We start from the raw sequence: 16,549 nt of genomic DNA, 5'->3' as shown, positions 1-16,549 counted from the left end.
CCATTGCCACGCCCTCTCCCTCACCTCCAGCCTATAAAAGGGGCTCCCTCCACCCTCTACTCCACCACCAAACTCCCAGTCATCTTCCTCCCTTCCTCTCCCCTCGAAACGCCGCCGCCCGAAGCCACCAAGCCACCTCCCGCCAGCCACCGCCGCTCCACCTCTACACGCCGCTCCCGCCCAAGGTGAGGAGGGGAATGGAACCCCCTCGATCCCCTCTCCGTTTCCCCCTACTTCCCGGCCGCCGCCGCGCCTTGGGGCGTCGGCGCTGCTGCCGGCCAGGTCGACCGCCAGGCTCGGCACCCCCTCCCCTGTTCTGATTTGAGAAGAAGGTTGTTTTGCCTTTTGCCCCTCCCCTTCCCCCATTTACACCGAGACCCTCCCCCCTTTCTTTTCCTTTTTCCACCAGAACCCCTCCCTCTCTCAAGTTCTTTATGAAAAGGTCCCTGAACCCTTTGAAACTAGCCCTAAGCACCTTCTCGCTGACATTTTATATGCCAAACTTCCTCCTATGAACCCCAAATTCGACCACGTCATTCTTAAACATATTACCGCTGAGTCATCTACCAATTCCCTGAAAACACTCTTCCTTCCTCTATTTTTTGGTTCACTCTCTCTTCGAGCTCAACGGGTAAAACTTTATTTTCTTTTATTTATTATGTGCTTGGTCGTGTGTGCCGTAGATTGTGAAGTGACCAAGGAGGAGCCCGAAGAGGAGCTTGAAGGCCAGTGTCGTGAGCTGGAGCCCGAGGACCCGTACCACGAGCAGGAACTCCCAGAAGGCTTTGAGGACGGCAAGTCCAATCTCACCCTTTGATGCATATTTATTCTAGTTTTTCAAACACAGCCTATTAGCCAGTTTTACAAATTGCATATTGTTTTACTGCTGAAACCCGGTTGGATAGCCACCCCTTGATTGCTATGGTTATTCCTTGATGTCCTAGAATTATCTCTAAATATGATATGCTCTGATTGGATGATAATTATTGCTAGATGCTTAGAACCTTGTTACTTTTATTACAATTCAATTATGACTACAATGTGTTTTATCAAAGAATAAATGCGTGAGTGTTTTGGTGAAAATAAATGGGATTTTGGTGAAAGATAAGAAAAGATGTAATGATGAGACGGATGGGTGTTTCTTGTGTGAAATGCCAATTTGGGCTCGTACCTTAGTGGTTGAGCAGGTTGGGAGATATCCATCTTGTCTTAATTAAGGACCGAGTTGATGTGTCATCTTGCCTAACCCAATTAATCGTGCAACCACTCGACCTCTGTATGCGGCAAAGGCTTAGCATAAATCCCACTAGCTGGTCTATTAGCCATAAGGAGAGCTGGTGAGCAATGGAATATCATGGAGAAGGAGTAAGTCTTTGTGACTTAGGTCCCGATTAAGACCTCGTTGGTAGGTCATTAACCCCTTGGTTGCTTCCGTGTTGGCTAGTCAGGTCTTAACTAAGGTGGGTAATGGCTTTGATAGGATCCGCACTGACACTAAGGTGATCGTGCTGCGGTACCCTACTTGTGGGTAAAGTGTACACCTCTGCAGAGTTAAAACCTATTCGAATAGCCGTGTCCATGGTATTAGACGAGTTACATCTTGGTCACATAACTAGCTTTTGGGAGATGGATGATTTTCATTGCGTGTGTTGAATTTTTGGAAGTGTCCGACAGTTGTGCCGTGAGTCCAATTTGGATCCTTTGTGTAGGATTAATCCCACTCAATTATTCGGTTACTGAATAAATTCTTTGTGAAAACCCTTTTTGAAAATGAACCCGTGTATGTGTTGAAAATCTAGCTTTATTGCAAATAAACCTTAGCCTTATCCTTGTTATGACTTTTGCATATTCTTGTTGTATCCCCCTCTATGGATGGGGTTGGACTTGTTGAGTACGTTTGTACTCACCCTTATTTTGTTGCTTCAAAGGAAGATCCGTACTTCATTGCCGAGAACATCGAGTAGGTGGTCGCTTCCGCACCCAACGTTGCCTGTGGTGTTGGCTCTTTGCAGGATGCTTTCGCTGGCCCATAGTCCCGAGTGCTGTCTAGGGTTCATCTGAACAGTAGCTTGGATCGTTACCGTTGTTGTTTTACTTATTATTTTGGCGTGGCTTTCGCGCCCACTCCTTCGGGAGTTGTACAGTTCTTGAACCATCTGTTGAATAAATGTGTTATCAGCCTCCTGGGACTGATATTTGTATCACATTTAGTCTCTGCTTATGTGGGGACGCTTTAAGAGAAGAGGGGCCGGCAAGCTGCTGGGGAGTCACGGGGAGGGGCCGCCGGGGACCCACGGGAAAGGGCAGCCGGCCAAGCAGGGAGGGGCGTTGGGGATCTGTGGGGAGGGGCGGCCGGCCAGGCGGGAAGGTGTCGTTGGGAAGCCGTGGGGAGGGGCATCGAGGAGCCGCGGGGAGGGGTCACCTAGGATCCGTGGGGAAGGGCTGCCGGGGAGCCGCGGGGAGAGGCCACCCTAGCGCCGCCTTCGGCGTGCTGTCGTGCGGGGACGGGAGGATGTCGCGGTGGGAGACGAAGGAAAAAAAGAAACGAACCGGTACAACATAATCAGTGGCAGGTGGGTAAATTTCACAAAATCTCCAATCCACAGCCGGCCATAGGACCTAGTTGACTGCTGTGAAAAATGAACTACATGAAAGCTGCTTTCTTGAAAGTACTAAGAGGAAGTTGTCCCCTTTGATAGTTTTTTTTTTGAAGCCACAGCACCTAAAAAGCTAAACCAAAGGGACTAAGGTTCTATAAGCTAGTAATTACCTTAAGATTTATTAGATAAGTAATAAAATGAATCAGTAACACATTGTTTGTTTTATTTGAATGTCCCATCACATTATTATGTTATGAAGAAAGTATGATGAAAGTTTAGTAGCATCGTGAGTGATTACTATTTAGTTTATAAGGACTTAATTTCTTTAGGTTGTTCTAATTATGGCTGCAGTCTAATTTATTTATTTATTTTCTTTCGGCGTACACACAAGTTACTTCTGTACCCATGTAAAAATATTTATGATGCAAACTTTGAGTTCTCGATATATTCTTATTGTTGGAGTAGAGTAGATCAAGCTTTACTGCGTAGCAAGATGATTATAATAAAAAGACGAGAAGATCATTTCATATATTTGTATGTATGGTTTTCCTCTTTAATACTGTCTTCCATGTGCCTTAAAATGATGTAAAAATCATGTTTCAAACCTTTATACATGGACTTACTCGTCACTGTATCGACACACGTAAGGACCAGTTTTGCAACCATGCAAAATCTTTGATCTTTATAAACGGGCCGTATCGTAAGCTTAACCGAACCGACCAACCTGTTGTACCAGCAAGAAGGCCGAAACCCCCAAACACACACACGCGCAACAAACTCACTTACAGCCCAACAAGTCCATGTACTTGCTGTCTAGGACCATCATCCCGGAATCCACACACACATTTCTCCCCCCACCTTATAACTGAGCCCATAACTAACGTGGCCTGGCCTGGAATTGAAAGAAGCACATCTCGAAGCCCATAACGGGACGCGACGAGCCGACGAGACGCACGGCACGCCGCACGGGAGGGGCAGGGGCTCGTCGCACGAGAACTTTGCGTCTCCCTCGTCCTCTCGATTCCCAACCACATCTGCTCGGCTCGCTTCTCGCACACGCCCATCATCCACCATGGCTTCCCTCTACCAGCACTCCTCCTTTCCACTCTCCCCGCCCCACCAGCTCACGGCGCCCGACCCCCCTCGCGCGCCGCCTTCCTCCTATCGCATCTCCACCATACCGTCCTCCCACCACCATGGCAGCGCACTCCCTCGACCCGCCGCGGCTTCCTCATTGGCGTGCCACTGCAAAGCGCTGGCCCGGGACCACGACGTCGACCTCCTCCGCGCTCTGCAGTACAACGGCAACGGCACCCTCCACGGAGAGCAGCAGGTACCGCCGCAGGTCCTCAATTCGCTCTCCGACGGAGTGGACGGCGACGGGAGGAGCAAGAGGCCGCGTATCTGCGCCCGGGACTGCGCGAAGCGGATCATGGAGCTTCCCGTGGAGGAGCGGGTGAAGGTGCTCGACCTCCTGCAGCGCGACGACGCGGCGCTCACCGTCTCCGACTACAACGACATCCTCTCGGCGCTGGCGCGGGCGGGCGACCACGCGTCGGCCGTCGCTCTGTTCCGCGCCATGCCCGTCGCCCCCGACGCCCACTCCTTCGCCACCGCCGTCCAGTGTCTCTGCCGCCAGGGCGCGCCCGACGAGGCCAAGCTCGCGCTGGACGAGATGGTGGTGCGCGGGTTCCGGCCCAGCGTCGCCACGTTCTCCGCCGTGGTGGGGTGCCTCTGCAAGCGCGGCCGCGTCACCAAGGCCATGGAGGTGTTCGACGCCATGAGCGCGCTTGGGTGCGAGCCCACCATCCGCACCTACAACAGCCTCATCGGCGGGCTCTGCTACGTCGGCCGGCTCGAGGAGGCGCTCGACCTGCTCAACAAGCTCAAGGGCTCGCCCAAGACGCCGGACATCTACACCTTCACCATCGTGCTCGACGGCTTCTGCAAGGTCGGGCGGACGGAGGAGGCCACGGCCATCTTCCACGACGCCATCGGGATGGGCCTCTCGCCGACCATCTTCACCTACAACGCGCTCCTCAACGGCCACTGCAAGGAGGGGAACCCGCTCAGGGCGTTCGCGCTGCTCATGGAGATGTGCGGCGGCGAGGGCGCCTGCCCGCCGGACAAGATCAGCTTCGGCATCGTGCTGACCGCGCTGCTGCGCGCCGGCGAGACCGCGGCGGCGTGGCAGACGTACAAGCTGATGGAGCGCGCCGGGTTCGAGGCGGACGGGCGCGCGCTGGACACGCTGGCGCGGGGCCTGTGCCGGCGGTGCGCGGCGGACGCCTCGGCTCTGGGCGACGCCAGGGAGGTGTTCGCGAAGCTGGTGGCGTCGGGGCACGAGCCGGTGTCGTACACCTATTGCCTGATGGCGCAGGCGCTGGCGCGCGGCGGCGAGGTGGACGCGGCCGTGGCGCTGCTGGAGGAGATGGTGCGCAGGGGGTACGCGCTGCGGAAGCGCGCCTACACGGACGTGGTGCGCGCGCTGTGCGACCGGGGCAGGGCACGCGACGCGCTGCGGGTGCTGGTGCTGGTCATGATCGTGCGGGACTTCGTGCCGGGGCGGAACGCGTTCGACGCGCTGCTGGGCGAGCTCAGCCGGCAGGGCCGGTGGCCAGACGCCATGGCCGTGTATGCCGCCGCCGTGAAGCGCGGCGTGGCGGTCTCGTGGAAGTATCTGAGCAAGGTAAAGGAGGAGGAGCCCGTTCGGCTGGGCGTTCCGCAGTGACCGCTGCCTGGTCGCAGGATCACACCATCTCTGCGACCGCGAGGCTTTCCGGCGTCCGGATTTGGAAGCCGGCGTTGCTCTCTGTGTCCGTCACTGAAGATGGAGTTTGGAACGAGGCTCCGAGTTGCGTGCAAATGCATCATGACTCTCCCGAGGAGGAAGAACATACAAGCCGACGGCTTGCATTTGGCGTGCGTGGATTTCGGAGATTATTTTTCGAGAGGAAAACACGAGGAATGTACCAATTTTCTGTAAATTATTTCTGCTCGATCGGATTGACCGAGCGAAGCATTGGCAATCGAATTTACGACCAGCGTCGCTCGGTTCTCGGTACCTGGCCGGCGCGGCAAGGTATGACCGTACGAGCTTATAACTTTCTTGTTCACAACTTGTAAGTAGATCGACCAAAAGTTCAAGTGGTACCGAGAACCGAGCTACGCCGATGTCGGAGTGCTTAAACTTAACCGCATGCCTCCATTGCTCGACCTTCAGTAAGCACAGAAATGCCCACAAGTCGGATTCAAAGCTGTAAATCGCACAAAGCACCTTATTTATTGACGGCGCCACGAAAGAGCACGAGCACTGACAGAGGTCAACAACAGAGTCTAACTCTAGCAACGCTCGTGGCGCACGTGCTTCTTCAGGACTCTTGTCTGCGAAGGAAACAGAGTTGAGCATCGATCGTCGATCGATCGTCTGCTCGATAGAAGGCTCAAGCAGCTTACTCCTTGGCCACCTGCTCGATGACCAGCGGCGCCTCCCTCCTCCCCTTCCCCTTCCCATGCTCCTCCTCCTCCTTCCCCTTCCTCCCGTGCTTCTCCTTCTCCCTCTTCCCCGTGTCCGGGAACGACGGCAGTATCAGGGCCTCCTCCTGCGCGAGCACCAGCTCCCTGAACTCCTTCTCCCGGGCGCCGAAGCCGGCGGCGACCTCCGGCCCCAGCATCGCGCGGAGCACCGAGGTGGCGCCCACCAGGAACTGCGGCCGGTTGCGCCGCGCCGAGGTCGTGAACCCGAAGAACTCGAACGGCCCGCCCCGCGCCGCCACCTGGCAGAAGGCGAAAAAGCGCGGGATCCAGAACACGTCGCCGGCCCGCACCACCGCGCTCATCGCCAGCGACCCGTTCGGGAACACCACCTGGATCTTGCCTTCCCCGCCTAGCACCACGCCGTACTCCGTCGCCCGAGGGTTCACGTGCGGCGCCAGCATCGAGCCCTGCAGGCACGCGTCAGCTTACTGCGATCAAATCCCTTCTCGATCATGCAAGAAACGTTTCCGGCCGATCTTACAGCGGTTAGGTTGACGAGGTAGACGCCGATGTCGGAGTGCTTGAGGGGCTCGTAGTCGTGCTTGTCGACGGCGATGGTCCAGCCGTAGGTGTTCCGGAACCCGGGCTCGCTGTCATACAGGTTGTACGGCTTCGGCGCGCTGCCCTTCTTCTTGTCCTTCTTGTTCGCCTCCGCGGTGACACCGCCCGCCCCTCCGATGAACCTGTTCACCAGCTTCCTCCACGACCACGTCGGCAGCGCATCTTCGCCGGCCTCGTCGTCCTCCTCTCCCCTGCCTCCCGGCCTCCACGCGCCAGCCTCCCTGCGCCGTGATCCCTTGTCGAGCCCGTTACCCTGCACACGCTCTTCTTTGCCGCCGCTCTCAGGCTCCTCCGCGGTGTAGTACACGATGGGGCCGCGGGTTTGTGCCAGTATGACTCTTGCCAACTCGTCGTAGGTGGCCTAGTGTGTACACAAGAGACACGCAAACAGTTATGCACACATCACTTGGAGATTGCCGTAAATGTTGCACGGTGCGAAATTGTTCAGATCATCTCACGTTGAAGGCCATGGCAAGCGTCTTCGGCTCGAAACCGGCGAGCACCGATGCCTGGTGCCCAGCGCCGCCAAGGAAGAAGGACTGCATTGGATCGTGGTTCATCATCAGTCCGAGATTGCAATACATGTTCACTTCAAATTCGGATGTGCTAACTAAGAAATTTAAGATGATAAATGTTTGTTTTCTTAGAAAAAAGGAAGATATATGGTGATAGATGCAGAGTAAACAGAGAGACCAGATAAGGAGGTCCAAAGCCGAGGCTATCGGAGGCGTCGATGCTGCAGATGATCTGCAGCCTCTGGCCCTTGCCGGTGTTGACCATGTAGAAGGTGGAGCCGGCGTCGATGTGGAGCACGTCGCCCATCTTGAGCTTCCTCTCCACCAGCTCGTCCTTGTAAATGTACCCAACCTTCACTTCCCCTGCTCACCACAACATCCAGCTCTTGATCATTTCGGTGCACATACACACGTTTAAACCGCGAGAATTAAAATCTCAAATTGCTAAAAAAGCCGTGAATAACCGCATGCGAGATTCATGTATACCTCGGCGCACGAAGAGGATGACGTTGGAGCCGAGGTACTGCGGCACGAACAGCGTCCTGGGCTCCATGGTGATGAAGCCGAGGTGCATGAGCCCCTCGCGGCACGCGAATGAGGCCGGCGGCCACGGCTGGCCGCGCACCACGCGCACCTGCCCGCCCTCCGACTCCACCACCTTCTCCAGCCGGTCCAGCACGAACAGCCCCCTCCCCTTGCCCTTGCCCTCGCCCTCCTCCTGCTCCTTCTCCTTCTCCGGCCGCCACTCCCCCTCCCCCTCCTCCCACCCCCACTCGCGGTCGTGGCGCGGCGCCGCCGCCGCCGCGCACCGCGACGCTAGGAGCAGCAGCGAGAAGAGCAGCGGCGCCATCACGGCCACGCGACCCATCTCCTCTCGTCACCTCGAAGCTTTGCTAGCTTGCTCTCGCCTCTGCTCTGTCTTGGTCAGGGCTGTCTGCCACCGCACCGTTCTTGCGGTGCGAGGCCGTGGATATAGAGGCGACGGGTGGGAGGGGGACGGCGTCGCAACTCGCACGTGTCGCCGTGCATGGCGCGCCTCATGTGCGTGGCGTAGCGCGAGCATGGTCGAGCACGCAGTTTTTGGGTGCCACCGGATTTCTTGCCTTCCGATAGAAGAGCGCGTTACTCTGCGAACCGGCACAAGGCTCCGGAGGGGAATGTTTTCTACTTTTCTCTGATTCTCTTTCCGAGCTAAGCGCAGTGCGTCCTCTTCACAGTAACAGCACCTCCAAAAGTACCTTAAAAATAAAATTCCAAAAATTTATTTTAGGATCTTAAAAAACTATTGGTGAAAAAATATCCTTCCAACCAATTCAAAAAAATGATCCAAAAAGATGCAATTGCTGTCAACACTTAGTTTCTCCCCTACGTGAATAGACTTGCGACTTTTTTTTTCCTCCGCCATTTTTCCGGACTCGGATGGAGTCGGATTGGAATGCGAAAAATCAAGAGTTGGAGCACCATTTTTTCATCTCGCTTCCAATTCTAATTATTGGAAGTGTTATTAGGCACGCTTGGAGATGCTTTGAGAGCCTGCTCACTTTCTAGGACCCTATACTCTCCGTCTTTAAATATAAGACGTGATTTTACTTCAGCATCGACGATTTGCAGATTTTCATGTTAAATATTGGTCAGAGATTTATAAATGTACTCTCGAAATCTCGTAATACTTTTCTCGTTTATTCAAGCAATACTAATGAATTGTAGCATGATTGTTGTACACTCTACTTGATAGAATAAATTATTGTGAGAAAAAATGTAAGCATCATGCTCGCCTTGTTGGTGTATGTAAAGTTGGGAGCCTGCACCTTGTTCAATTTGGATGACTAGGCCTTCAAAATCAACAAGTTGATACAATACGTTGAATCATTCAACCCCTTTTCATAATTTTAACTATTTCACTGGCTCACGATAAATATCTACCTTGAATGATTCATGCTTCCAACATCACAGGGCGTGTGCCCTCCACCCCATTGTTTTGATGGCTCGGTCACAAAACTAACTTCTCTAATTTCTGATGTAGGACACTTTGAGTATGTCGATTTTACCTAGCTTACTTTTACCTTAACTTAATTTACCATTGTTATTCCCTACAGCTACTGTTTTTCGTTTGATGGTGTCTACACCATAAAGCTCACTTCTTGTGCTGGTGGGATCAACACAGAGCTTTTCCCTTTTAACCATATATGTTGGGTCTTAATTTTAGCCTTTCCTTTTGATTTCTATACACGACATGATTGTCGCCCCTCTCATAAATGATAGCGATAAAAAAATTAATGATTCTTATCAAATACTTTGCTATTGGTCATGTTTGGTGCTTATGATCAAAATAAGTTGAAACTAGTAGCCAAACGACGCACTTTTTTACAGTCTCTTCTAGCCGTGCTTCTCCCTACCGCTCCCGTTTATACTAAAACACAGAAGCTGGATCCTCCCAGGGAAGCGTTTTTTCTATTTTTGTGCAGCTTATTTGAGAAGCGTTCCCCACCACTATACCAAACAGGACCATTGTATTCTTGTATCCCAAGTTTGCAGTTTGACAAGGATGAATTCTCTCGGTCTATGACTTTTTCGTCTACAAACAATGTTGAAAAATCTCGTTGTTTGATGATATTGTTGCTCTTGATAAGATTAATCAGATTAATATGGTTGCTCCGATCTTCTTCTAAATATTGATAGCCTCCACACCCGCCCTCGGACAAGGTGGTGGCCATCGCAGTTGCTGCTGTCCTATTGGTGTCACCGTTCTCGTTCCATCGCTCACTGTCAATAACTTGTTTCCTAGGGGGAAAAAATCATCAGGTGTTCCATGGCATCACTTTTTTATAAGATTAATGAGGCTAATACTGATGATAGAGGGTCATCACACCAAACTAAATGCCTGCCATTTTCTTTCTCAACATTGGTATTTTCATACCTACCTCTACACAATGTGGCACTATCATGTCAATTGGCAGTGTCTCACTGATGTTGCTATCTCCTCTTCCACTGCTGGTAGTCAACGACGCCCACCACCTCTTTATACTGGTCAACTAGGTCAAAGAAAACCTCATGTATTTTGTGCAACGTAATATCTCATTCTTATAAATATATATCGGTAGTTGTCCATGTCTTTGAGAAAAATACCACCACTTTAGTAATAGCTCCTGGACACTGCTAGACCAACTTACTCTTTTCCACACCTCTCCATAACTGCAAAGCCTATGCTGCCATGCTAACTCCAGGGTTTCAGGTGGAGGAGAAAGAGGCGGCGACAGCAACTACAACTAGCAATTGTGGGTTTCGTCTCCACATGTATTAAAAGAGGGTCGTGGTGAGCTTGATGGTGTGTTTGGGTGGGAGGATGGGAGGGGACAGGATAGGGTCATCCCGCTTTACATATGTGTTTGGTTCGAAGTCAGGTAGGATGGGACGACATCAAGAGGAGAATGCTCCTCCGAAACGGGGGATGGATGGCGACACAAGATGAGGCGAGTGGCATGGGATGAGGTGGGTGGATCCTAGTAGCGTGGGGAAGGGAGACGGCGAGGCGAAGCATATCAGGGCAGCAACAGGAATAGGGCGAGGCAGGCGTGCACGGAGATGGGACGAGGCGGAGAGACGCAGCGGGGCGAGCTTGAACGGCGAGCGCCGAGGAGGACGGGCGGCCACCATAGCCGTCCTCTTTGAGCCACTTACAATTTACCCTCGCAGTTTTAAGTGGATTACAACTGAAGCTCACAATTTACACGAAGAAACTGCATACTTTTCATCTCTCGCCCAAATAATAAACTTGATCATTCCGTCCCTCCAACCAAATTACGAGTGGATCATGCCATCCCTAAATCCTAAAAAGAAAGATGATCATGTCCTATCACGCTTTGACTCCAACCAAACACACGCTGAATCTTCGGGGATCCTGGCCTGGTGGGCAATACAAAGAGAGAGATCATTCGCTAGTGTGTGCACGCTGCAGTTCCTCCATCCAGCACTGGTTTGGCGCCGTGGCGCGCAGCAGCGCGCCGCGCGGCCCCGACCCGACCCGCTGCCGCACCGAAAGAGGGCGACTTGTTTCGCTCGTCCCCGTGGGCGCTCACATGCTGCTACGGTAATAGCCTCCTACTAGGCTCTAGCCCTCTCCCTCCAGATCCCACTCCACTCCACTGCCCCCACCCCACCACGAAACACGGCAGCGGCAGCCTGCGTGCCTGTCTATCCACCCTTCCTCCTCCAGCCTCCGGGCCCCGGACACCCCGCGCGCGCGCTCGCGCGGACAAGCCGGGGAGAGCGGGCAGCGAGGGAGGCGGGGGGGAGCGGTGCCGGCCTCGCAATGCAGCAGCACCCGGAGCCCGCCGATCCGCCGGGGCGGGCCTTCCCGCCCCCGCCGGCGCCAGCGCCCGCGGCCGCGCGCGGGGCGTACCACCGCCGGGCCAGATCTGAGGTCGCCTTCCGCCTCCCGGACGACCTCGGCCTCGGCGGCGGCGCCGGCCCCGACGGCGACGGCTTCGACGAGATCGGCTCCGAGGACGACCTCTTCTCCACCTTCATGGACATCGAGAAGATCTCCTCCTCCGGGCCCTCCGACCGCGACCGCGACCGCGACCGCGCCGCCGAGACCTCCTCGCCGCCGCGGCCCAAGCACCGCCACAGCAGCTCCGTCGACGGCTCGGGCCTCTTCTTCTCGCCCGGCGTCGGCGGCGGAGCGGGGAAGGACGCCGCGGCGTCGCTGGCCGAGGTCATGGAGGCCAAGAAGGCCATGAGCCCCGAGCAGCTGGCCGAGCTCGCCGCCATTGACCCCAAGCGCGCCAAGAGGTGCAGCCTCCTCGATCTCTCCCCATCCCTACCCGTCCATCTCCTTAGTTACCGTTTACCGTGCTCGGCATTGCTACTCAGGCCTGGTCTCAGTCGCCGAGCGATCGGCTTAGTCCAGTGATTGTCGGTAGAGAAATGGTCGTATACTGGATCAATTCTTTCGTTTCTCCGAGGTGGCGAGTAATTGGCTCAGGCGTTGAGGACAATCATGCGTGCATGCTTTTGATGGAAATGCCTGGTGGTTGAAGGAAAGATGCGCATCTGCGCCTTCTTTTATCCTCTGTGGGCACTGTGTATGGATTGATGGCATTTGTTGGTTGGTTGGGGGTTGGGAGTTAAGGTACTAGTGGTAGTGCTTTAGCGTTCGGTTGGTGGGATTATGGATAGATGTTTGTTTCTCCAAGGGTGATGCTTGTGCTTTTTCTATGCCTTTTGCTGGGTGTTGGGGGGTTGATCCTTTCATGATGATTGGGAAAAGGGGGTGGGCAAAAAAAAAAGGTGACCAGAGTTCACTTAATTTCTTACCTAGGTTATATTTCCCGGTTGTAATTTGAGGATTTACTGCTGAAGTGCTGGCTGGATTGCTGGTTTCAAGGATTATATTGCTTAGTTTCGTCACTTGTGAAGGATGATAGATAAATGCCAGCTTGTTGGGTGAGGGTGAGACTAAGAGAAAGTGAAGCAGATTCAACTAAAGTGTCATTGCAGGTTATTAGAACTATCTGGCTATATTGATATTGAAAGGCAGGAGTGCACGACCATTGAAAGCTACCCATTCAAATCAGAAAAATTATCCAGGCTCTAATCTTGCTTGTCTATTTTATCTATGTTTGAAACTCTGAACAATTATTAATTGTCATTGCTAGAAGTTTTAGTAGCGAATCGCAAATAATGTTATAAGTAGTTGGATTTTTCATCTCTAAGAATCACATGCTGTAATCATGTTACCAATGGCAGGGATTTCCCTAATAATAAATAATATTATCTAAACTGTGCAGTTGATAACTTGTATCCACTGTTTACAGTTAAATTCTTAATGCTTCAAAATTATACGGCATCATTACCGGTTTTCATCTTTGTACTTCCCAGACATTCCAATTGTTTGATTTGCAAAGGTAATAAAAATGACACTCCTAAATATGCTGTGGATGTATGTTGCACCCATAGTTCAGTTTAGTCAGATATAAAACAATTGGATTTTCATGGATTGAATTGTTCAACCTGTATCATCTTTTTCAATGAAGCTCCTGCTTTTGCTTGAAAAGTAAGTGGAAATGTAGAATGTGCTGGCTGTTTGCAGTATGATCCATCTGCACGGGTTCTGATCCATTATTACTCTAAATTAATATCGGAAAAGAGGAATTGAAGGCATAAATGAATTATAGTCAGTTTGTGTCTAATGATCCATGCATGATTTTGTGTTCTGTTCCTGTAATCATTTCTTCCAATTCATTGAAGTCTACAGTAATGTTTTTTTTATTCATTTTCATGCAGAATTCTAGCTAACAGACAATCAGCAGCTAGATCAAAAGAAAGAAAGGCTCGTTATATAACAGAACTTGAGCGAAAGGTTCAAACTCTTCAGACTGAAGCCACCACCCTTTCAGCACAGCTCACACTATTTCAGGTACATCTATCTGTTACCTCATGGATATCAGGTCAAGTTTAAGTTCATGCTATTTCTGAAAGTGGCATCTTTTAGGAGCAAAATGATTATTTCGCTTTGCAATCATTTTAACAAAAATGGATCTATCCCTTGAGCATCAATTAAATTGCAGCTCTTTTGCATCTAGCTCAATGGTTTTCTTGTGATCTTCTGACAACTTGTGCAGCTGTATGGACTAGGAGTCTAGGACAGTGCACATGCTGTGATCAGTCTAAGCATCCCTTCCATTAGATATCAAATTCTAGTGTTGTGAAAAATTTGAAGAATTATATGTTGATGATCTGTATGTGGGTTTAATTTATGTTGATTGTCAACTTTGACTGTCAGCATCTAGTTATTGATATATTTTATTTGGTTGGCTGTTGAAGTATTGTATAGTTGCTGGTTTGTTTATACTGTTCTATTGAATTGCTGGATGACCTTTATATGTTGCCTTCAATCTCTTGCAGAGAGACACAACTGGACTTTCTGCAGAAAATGCAGAGCTCAAGATAAGGTTGCAGGCCATGGAGCAACAGGCTCAACTGCGTGATGGTGAGCATTGCCCCCGTTATTGAAGATAATATAATTTATTTGTCTATTTGCCTCTTTCAATATTTTTGTTTTCCTGTAACATGAAACAATGATATGGTAGTGCAATATATTTTTGACAATCAAAGAGTAATTATATTTTTCTCAGTCGTCATTCCTTTTCCTAACTCAAGATATACTTCTTTTTCCATTTCAAATCATTCTAAATGGTCAAGTGCCACAATATTTTGAAGTCAAGTGTCTTTTGACACGATACCCTTCACCTAATTGCTATTTGATGTCTGTAATTTTCTAGTTTTTCTATACATGTGTCAATTTACTGCAACTTATATATTGTGCGATGAGCTAGAGTGACTTACAATGTAGAATATGGTGCTAACTATATTTTTCCAACGTAGAACAATTAATGACTTGAATTTGCATTATGAGAAGTTATGTGTTCTACTTGTACATTCTAAACAGACAATCTGATGTATTTTGCAGCTCTGAATGATGCACTGAAGCAGGAGCTGGAGAGGCTTAAGCTTGCTACTGGTGAGACGACCAATACCAGTGAGACATATAACATGAGATTTCAACATGTTCCATACAACTCTTCCTTCTTCCTGCTTTCCCAGCAAAATACAGCCTCACACCCAGGTAGCGCCCAGTTGGCACCACCGTTCCACCCACCTCATCCCAATGTGCCAAACCACCAGATGCTGTCCCACCCACACACTCTCCCAGACATAATGCAGCAAGACTCTCTTGGACGGCTGCAGGGTTTGGACATTGGAAAGGGGCCTCTGGTTGTGAAGTCAGAGAGCAGCTCGATCTCTGCAAGTGAAAGCAGCAGCACCTTCTAACGAGGCCCACCCATCAGAATCCGCAGTTTCATTTAGATCCCTTTGTTCATAGCCTGACATCCTTGCGGTGCTTTCTGTTCTGTAAGCTTATTTTTTTATTCAATTCATTCGTTTAGTTGAAAGTGTTCGTAATCGCACGGGCAGATCAATCTGTGTTGTAGACATGATCCTGGACTCTTCACGTCTGTTTGTTTTGATTCAGTTCCTGTGTGCCGTTTTGGTAATCAGGGCGTTTGGAGTGGAGTTCTCTGATGATACTGTGTTGTTTTAACTTTTTTAGCCATGTTGACTTGAGCTCCATGGATTCTCATGCATGTATTCTTGTGCTGCCAAAGCTAGTTTAATCCATGTATACTCTGATTGATGAAGTGTTGTCGCTTTGAGGAACTTCAAGCGGGTGTCAACATCCGCGACTAAAGAGCAAAAATTTGATGGTCATGTTGGAGAGGATCATCTACCTGTCACCTCAGTTTGGTTTAGACCATCGAATCCTAAAATTATGAATCATTGACCATCCAACTATCGAAACCGTTCATATTTGGCCGCTATCGAGCTGTTTTGTTGGGTGGTTTTGGTGATGTAGACGTTAAGATCATCCAACTATCAAAACCGTTCATATTTGGCCATTGAGTTGTTTTGCTGGGTGGTTTTGGTGATGTGGACGCCACGGGCCCACCACTCTCTCCTCTCTCTCTTTCTCGCTCAAATCTTCGCCGGCCGCCTTGCTCTCTGCCGCCGCAAGCTGCTCGCCCTGGCGCCTTGCGTAGGAGTGGTAGGCCTAGAGACGGCTCCAGTGGCTTGGGTGCGTGGTGGCGGAGCCGGCGCAACAGCCTTGGCTCCGACGACGCGATCGCCGTTGCCGCCGTCACTGATGACGCCTGTTGCTTCCGCAGTCGGAGAAGATCCTGCCACCTCCGCGCGCGGGATCTTGGGCTCCTTGCCGCCGGCAACGGCCACGCTCCTCGCCGCCACCTCGGAAACGTGACCGCCGAGGGGCGGGAGGTGCGATGCGGGGCGAGGCCGCGATGACATCCCGGTGCGCCGAAGCAGTGGGGGTAGTGCATAGGGGGCACGACCCCCGACCTCTAGCGGCGGCGGCGCGCAGGGGGAGAGAGAGGGGGAAGGGAGAAAGAGGAGAGAGCATAGAAAAAGAGCTGACGTGGGGCCCACTGCTATGTGTCAGCCACACATTAGTAAAATCACCCATCAAAACCATCAAATGGCCAAATATAGACGATTTTGATAGTTGGGTGGCTAATAATTCCTAATTTTGCGGTTCGACGGTCGAATTCAAACTGAGGCGATAGTTGGATAGCTAATAAATGGACTTCTTCCTATCGGAGATTACACCTTTTAGTTTTGTTTCTATGGTTATACTACACTTTTTTGTTTTGTTTATACGGTTATAAGAGCATCTCCAGCAGATTACCAATCCGACTTCCATTCAAAAAGATTTTGGTGATCACCAAACACACCTACCTCTCACCGAAATGAAGGGGATTC

General features: G+C 51.1%; 3 protein-coding genes across 3 annotated transcripts; 2 read left to right on the top strand and 1 right to left on the bottom strand.

The window, feature by feature from the left end:
- The first annotated feature begins 3,595 nt into the window (after nt 1-3,595).
- On the top strand, nt 3,596-5,704 carry LOC101757692 (protein Rf1, mitochondrial). Its single transcript, XM_004984404.4, has one exon. The coding sequence runs from the start codon at nt 3,673-3,675 to the stop codon at nt 5,329-5,331; it is 1,659 nt and encodes a 552-aa protein (XP_004984461.1). The 5' UTR covers nt 3,596-3,672; the 3' UTR covers nt 5,332-5,704.
- Nucleotides 5,705-5,868: 164 nt separating this feature from the next.
- Nucleotides 5,869-8,081, bottom strand: LOC101757292 (vicilin-like seed storage protein At2g28490). Its single transcript, XM_004984403.2, has 5 exons — nt 7,700-8,081; nt 7,392-7,576; nt 7,157-7,237; nt 6,619-7,059; nt 5,869-6,544 (listed from the first exon to the last, which is right to left on the bottom strand). The coding sequence occupies exons 1-5, from the start codon at nt 8,079-8,081 to the stop codon at nt 6,053-6,055; spliced, it is 1,581 nt and encodes a 526-aa protein (XP_004984460.2). The 3' UTR covers nt 5,869-6,052.
- Nucleotides 8,082-11,305: 3,224 nt separating this feature from the next.
- On the top strand, nt 11,306-15,414 carry LOC101756896 (transcription factor RF2b). Its single transcript, XM_004984402.4, has 4 exons — nt 11,306-12,004; nt 13,499-13,631; nt 14,120-14,204; nt 14,685-15,414. The coding sequence occupies exons 1-4, from the start codon at nt 11,523-11,525 to the stop codon at nt 15,044-15,046; spliced, it is 1,062 nt and encodes a 353-aa protein (XP_004984459.1). The 5' UTR covers nt 11,306-11,522; the 3' UTR covers nt 15,047-15,414.
- Nucleotides 15,415-16,549: the final 1,135 nt, after the last annotated feature.

The sequence above is a fragment of the Setaria italica genome, chromosome IX (genome assembly GCF_000263155.2).
Source record: "Setaria italica strain Yugu1 chromosome IX, Setaria_italica_v2.0, whole genome shotgun sequence".
In the NCBI taxonomy this organism is placed as follows: domain Eukaryota; kingdom Viridiplantae; phylum Streptophyta; class Magnoliopsida; order Poales; family Poaceae; genus Setaria; species Setaria italica.
This window is presented reverse-complemented; position numbering and strand designations above follow the sequence as displayed.

What these genes read in the sequence shown, in the direction of transcription:
- LOC101757692 (XM_004984404.4), top strand. Translation starts at nt 3,673, where the DNA reads ATGGCTTCCCTCTACCAGCACTCCTCCTTTCCACTCTCCCCGCCCCAC.
- LOC101757292 (XM_004984403.2), bottom strand. Translation starts at nt 8,081, where the DNA reads ATGGGTCGCGTGGCCGTGATGGCGCCGCTGCTCTTCTCGCTGCTGCTC. An exon ending in CATCCTCTTCGTGCGCCGAG is followed by an intron (nt 7,577 to 7,699) that starts GTATACATGAAT and finishes TGTGGTGAGCAG; the next exon opens with GGGAAGTGAAGGTTGGGTAC. An exon ending in CGCTTGCCATGGCCTTCAAC is followed by an intron (nt 7,060 to 7,156) that starts GTGAGATGATCT and finishes TGTACACACTAG; the next exon opens with GCCACCTACGACGAGTTGGC.
- LOC101756896 (XM_004984402.4), top strand. Translation starts at nt 11,523, where the DNA reads ATGCAGCAGCACCCGGAGCCCGCCGATCCGCCGGGGCGGGCCTTCCCG. An exon ending in GACCCCAAGCGCGCCAAGAG is followed by an intron (nt 12,005 to 13,498) that starts GTGCAGCCTCCT and finishes ATTTTCATGCAG; the next exon opens with AATTCTAGCTAACAGACAAT. An exon ending in CACAGCTCACACTATTTCAG is followed by an intron (nt 13,632 to 14,119) that starts GTACATCTATCT and finishes AATCTCTTGCAG; the next exon opens with AGAGACACAACTGGACTTTC.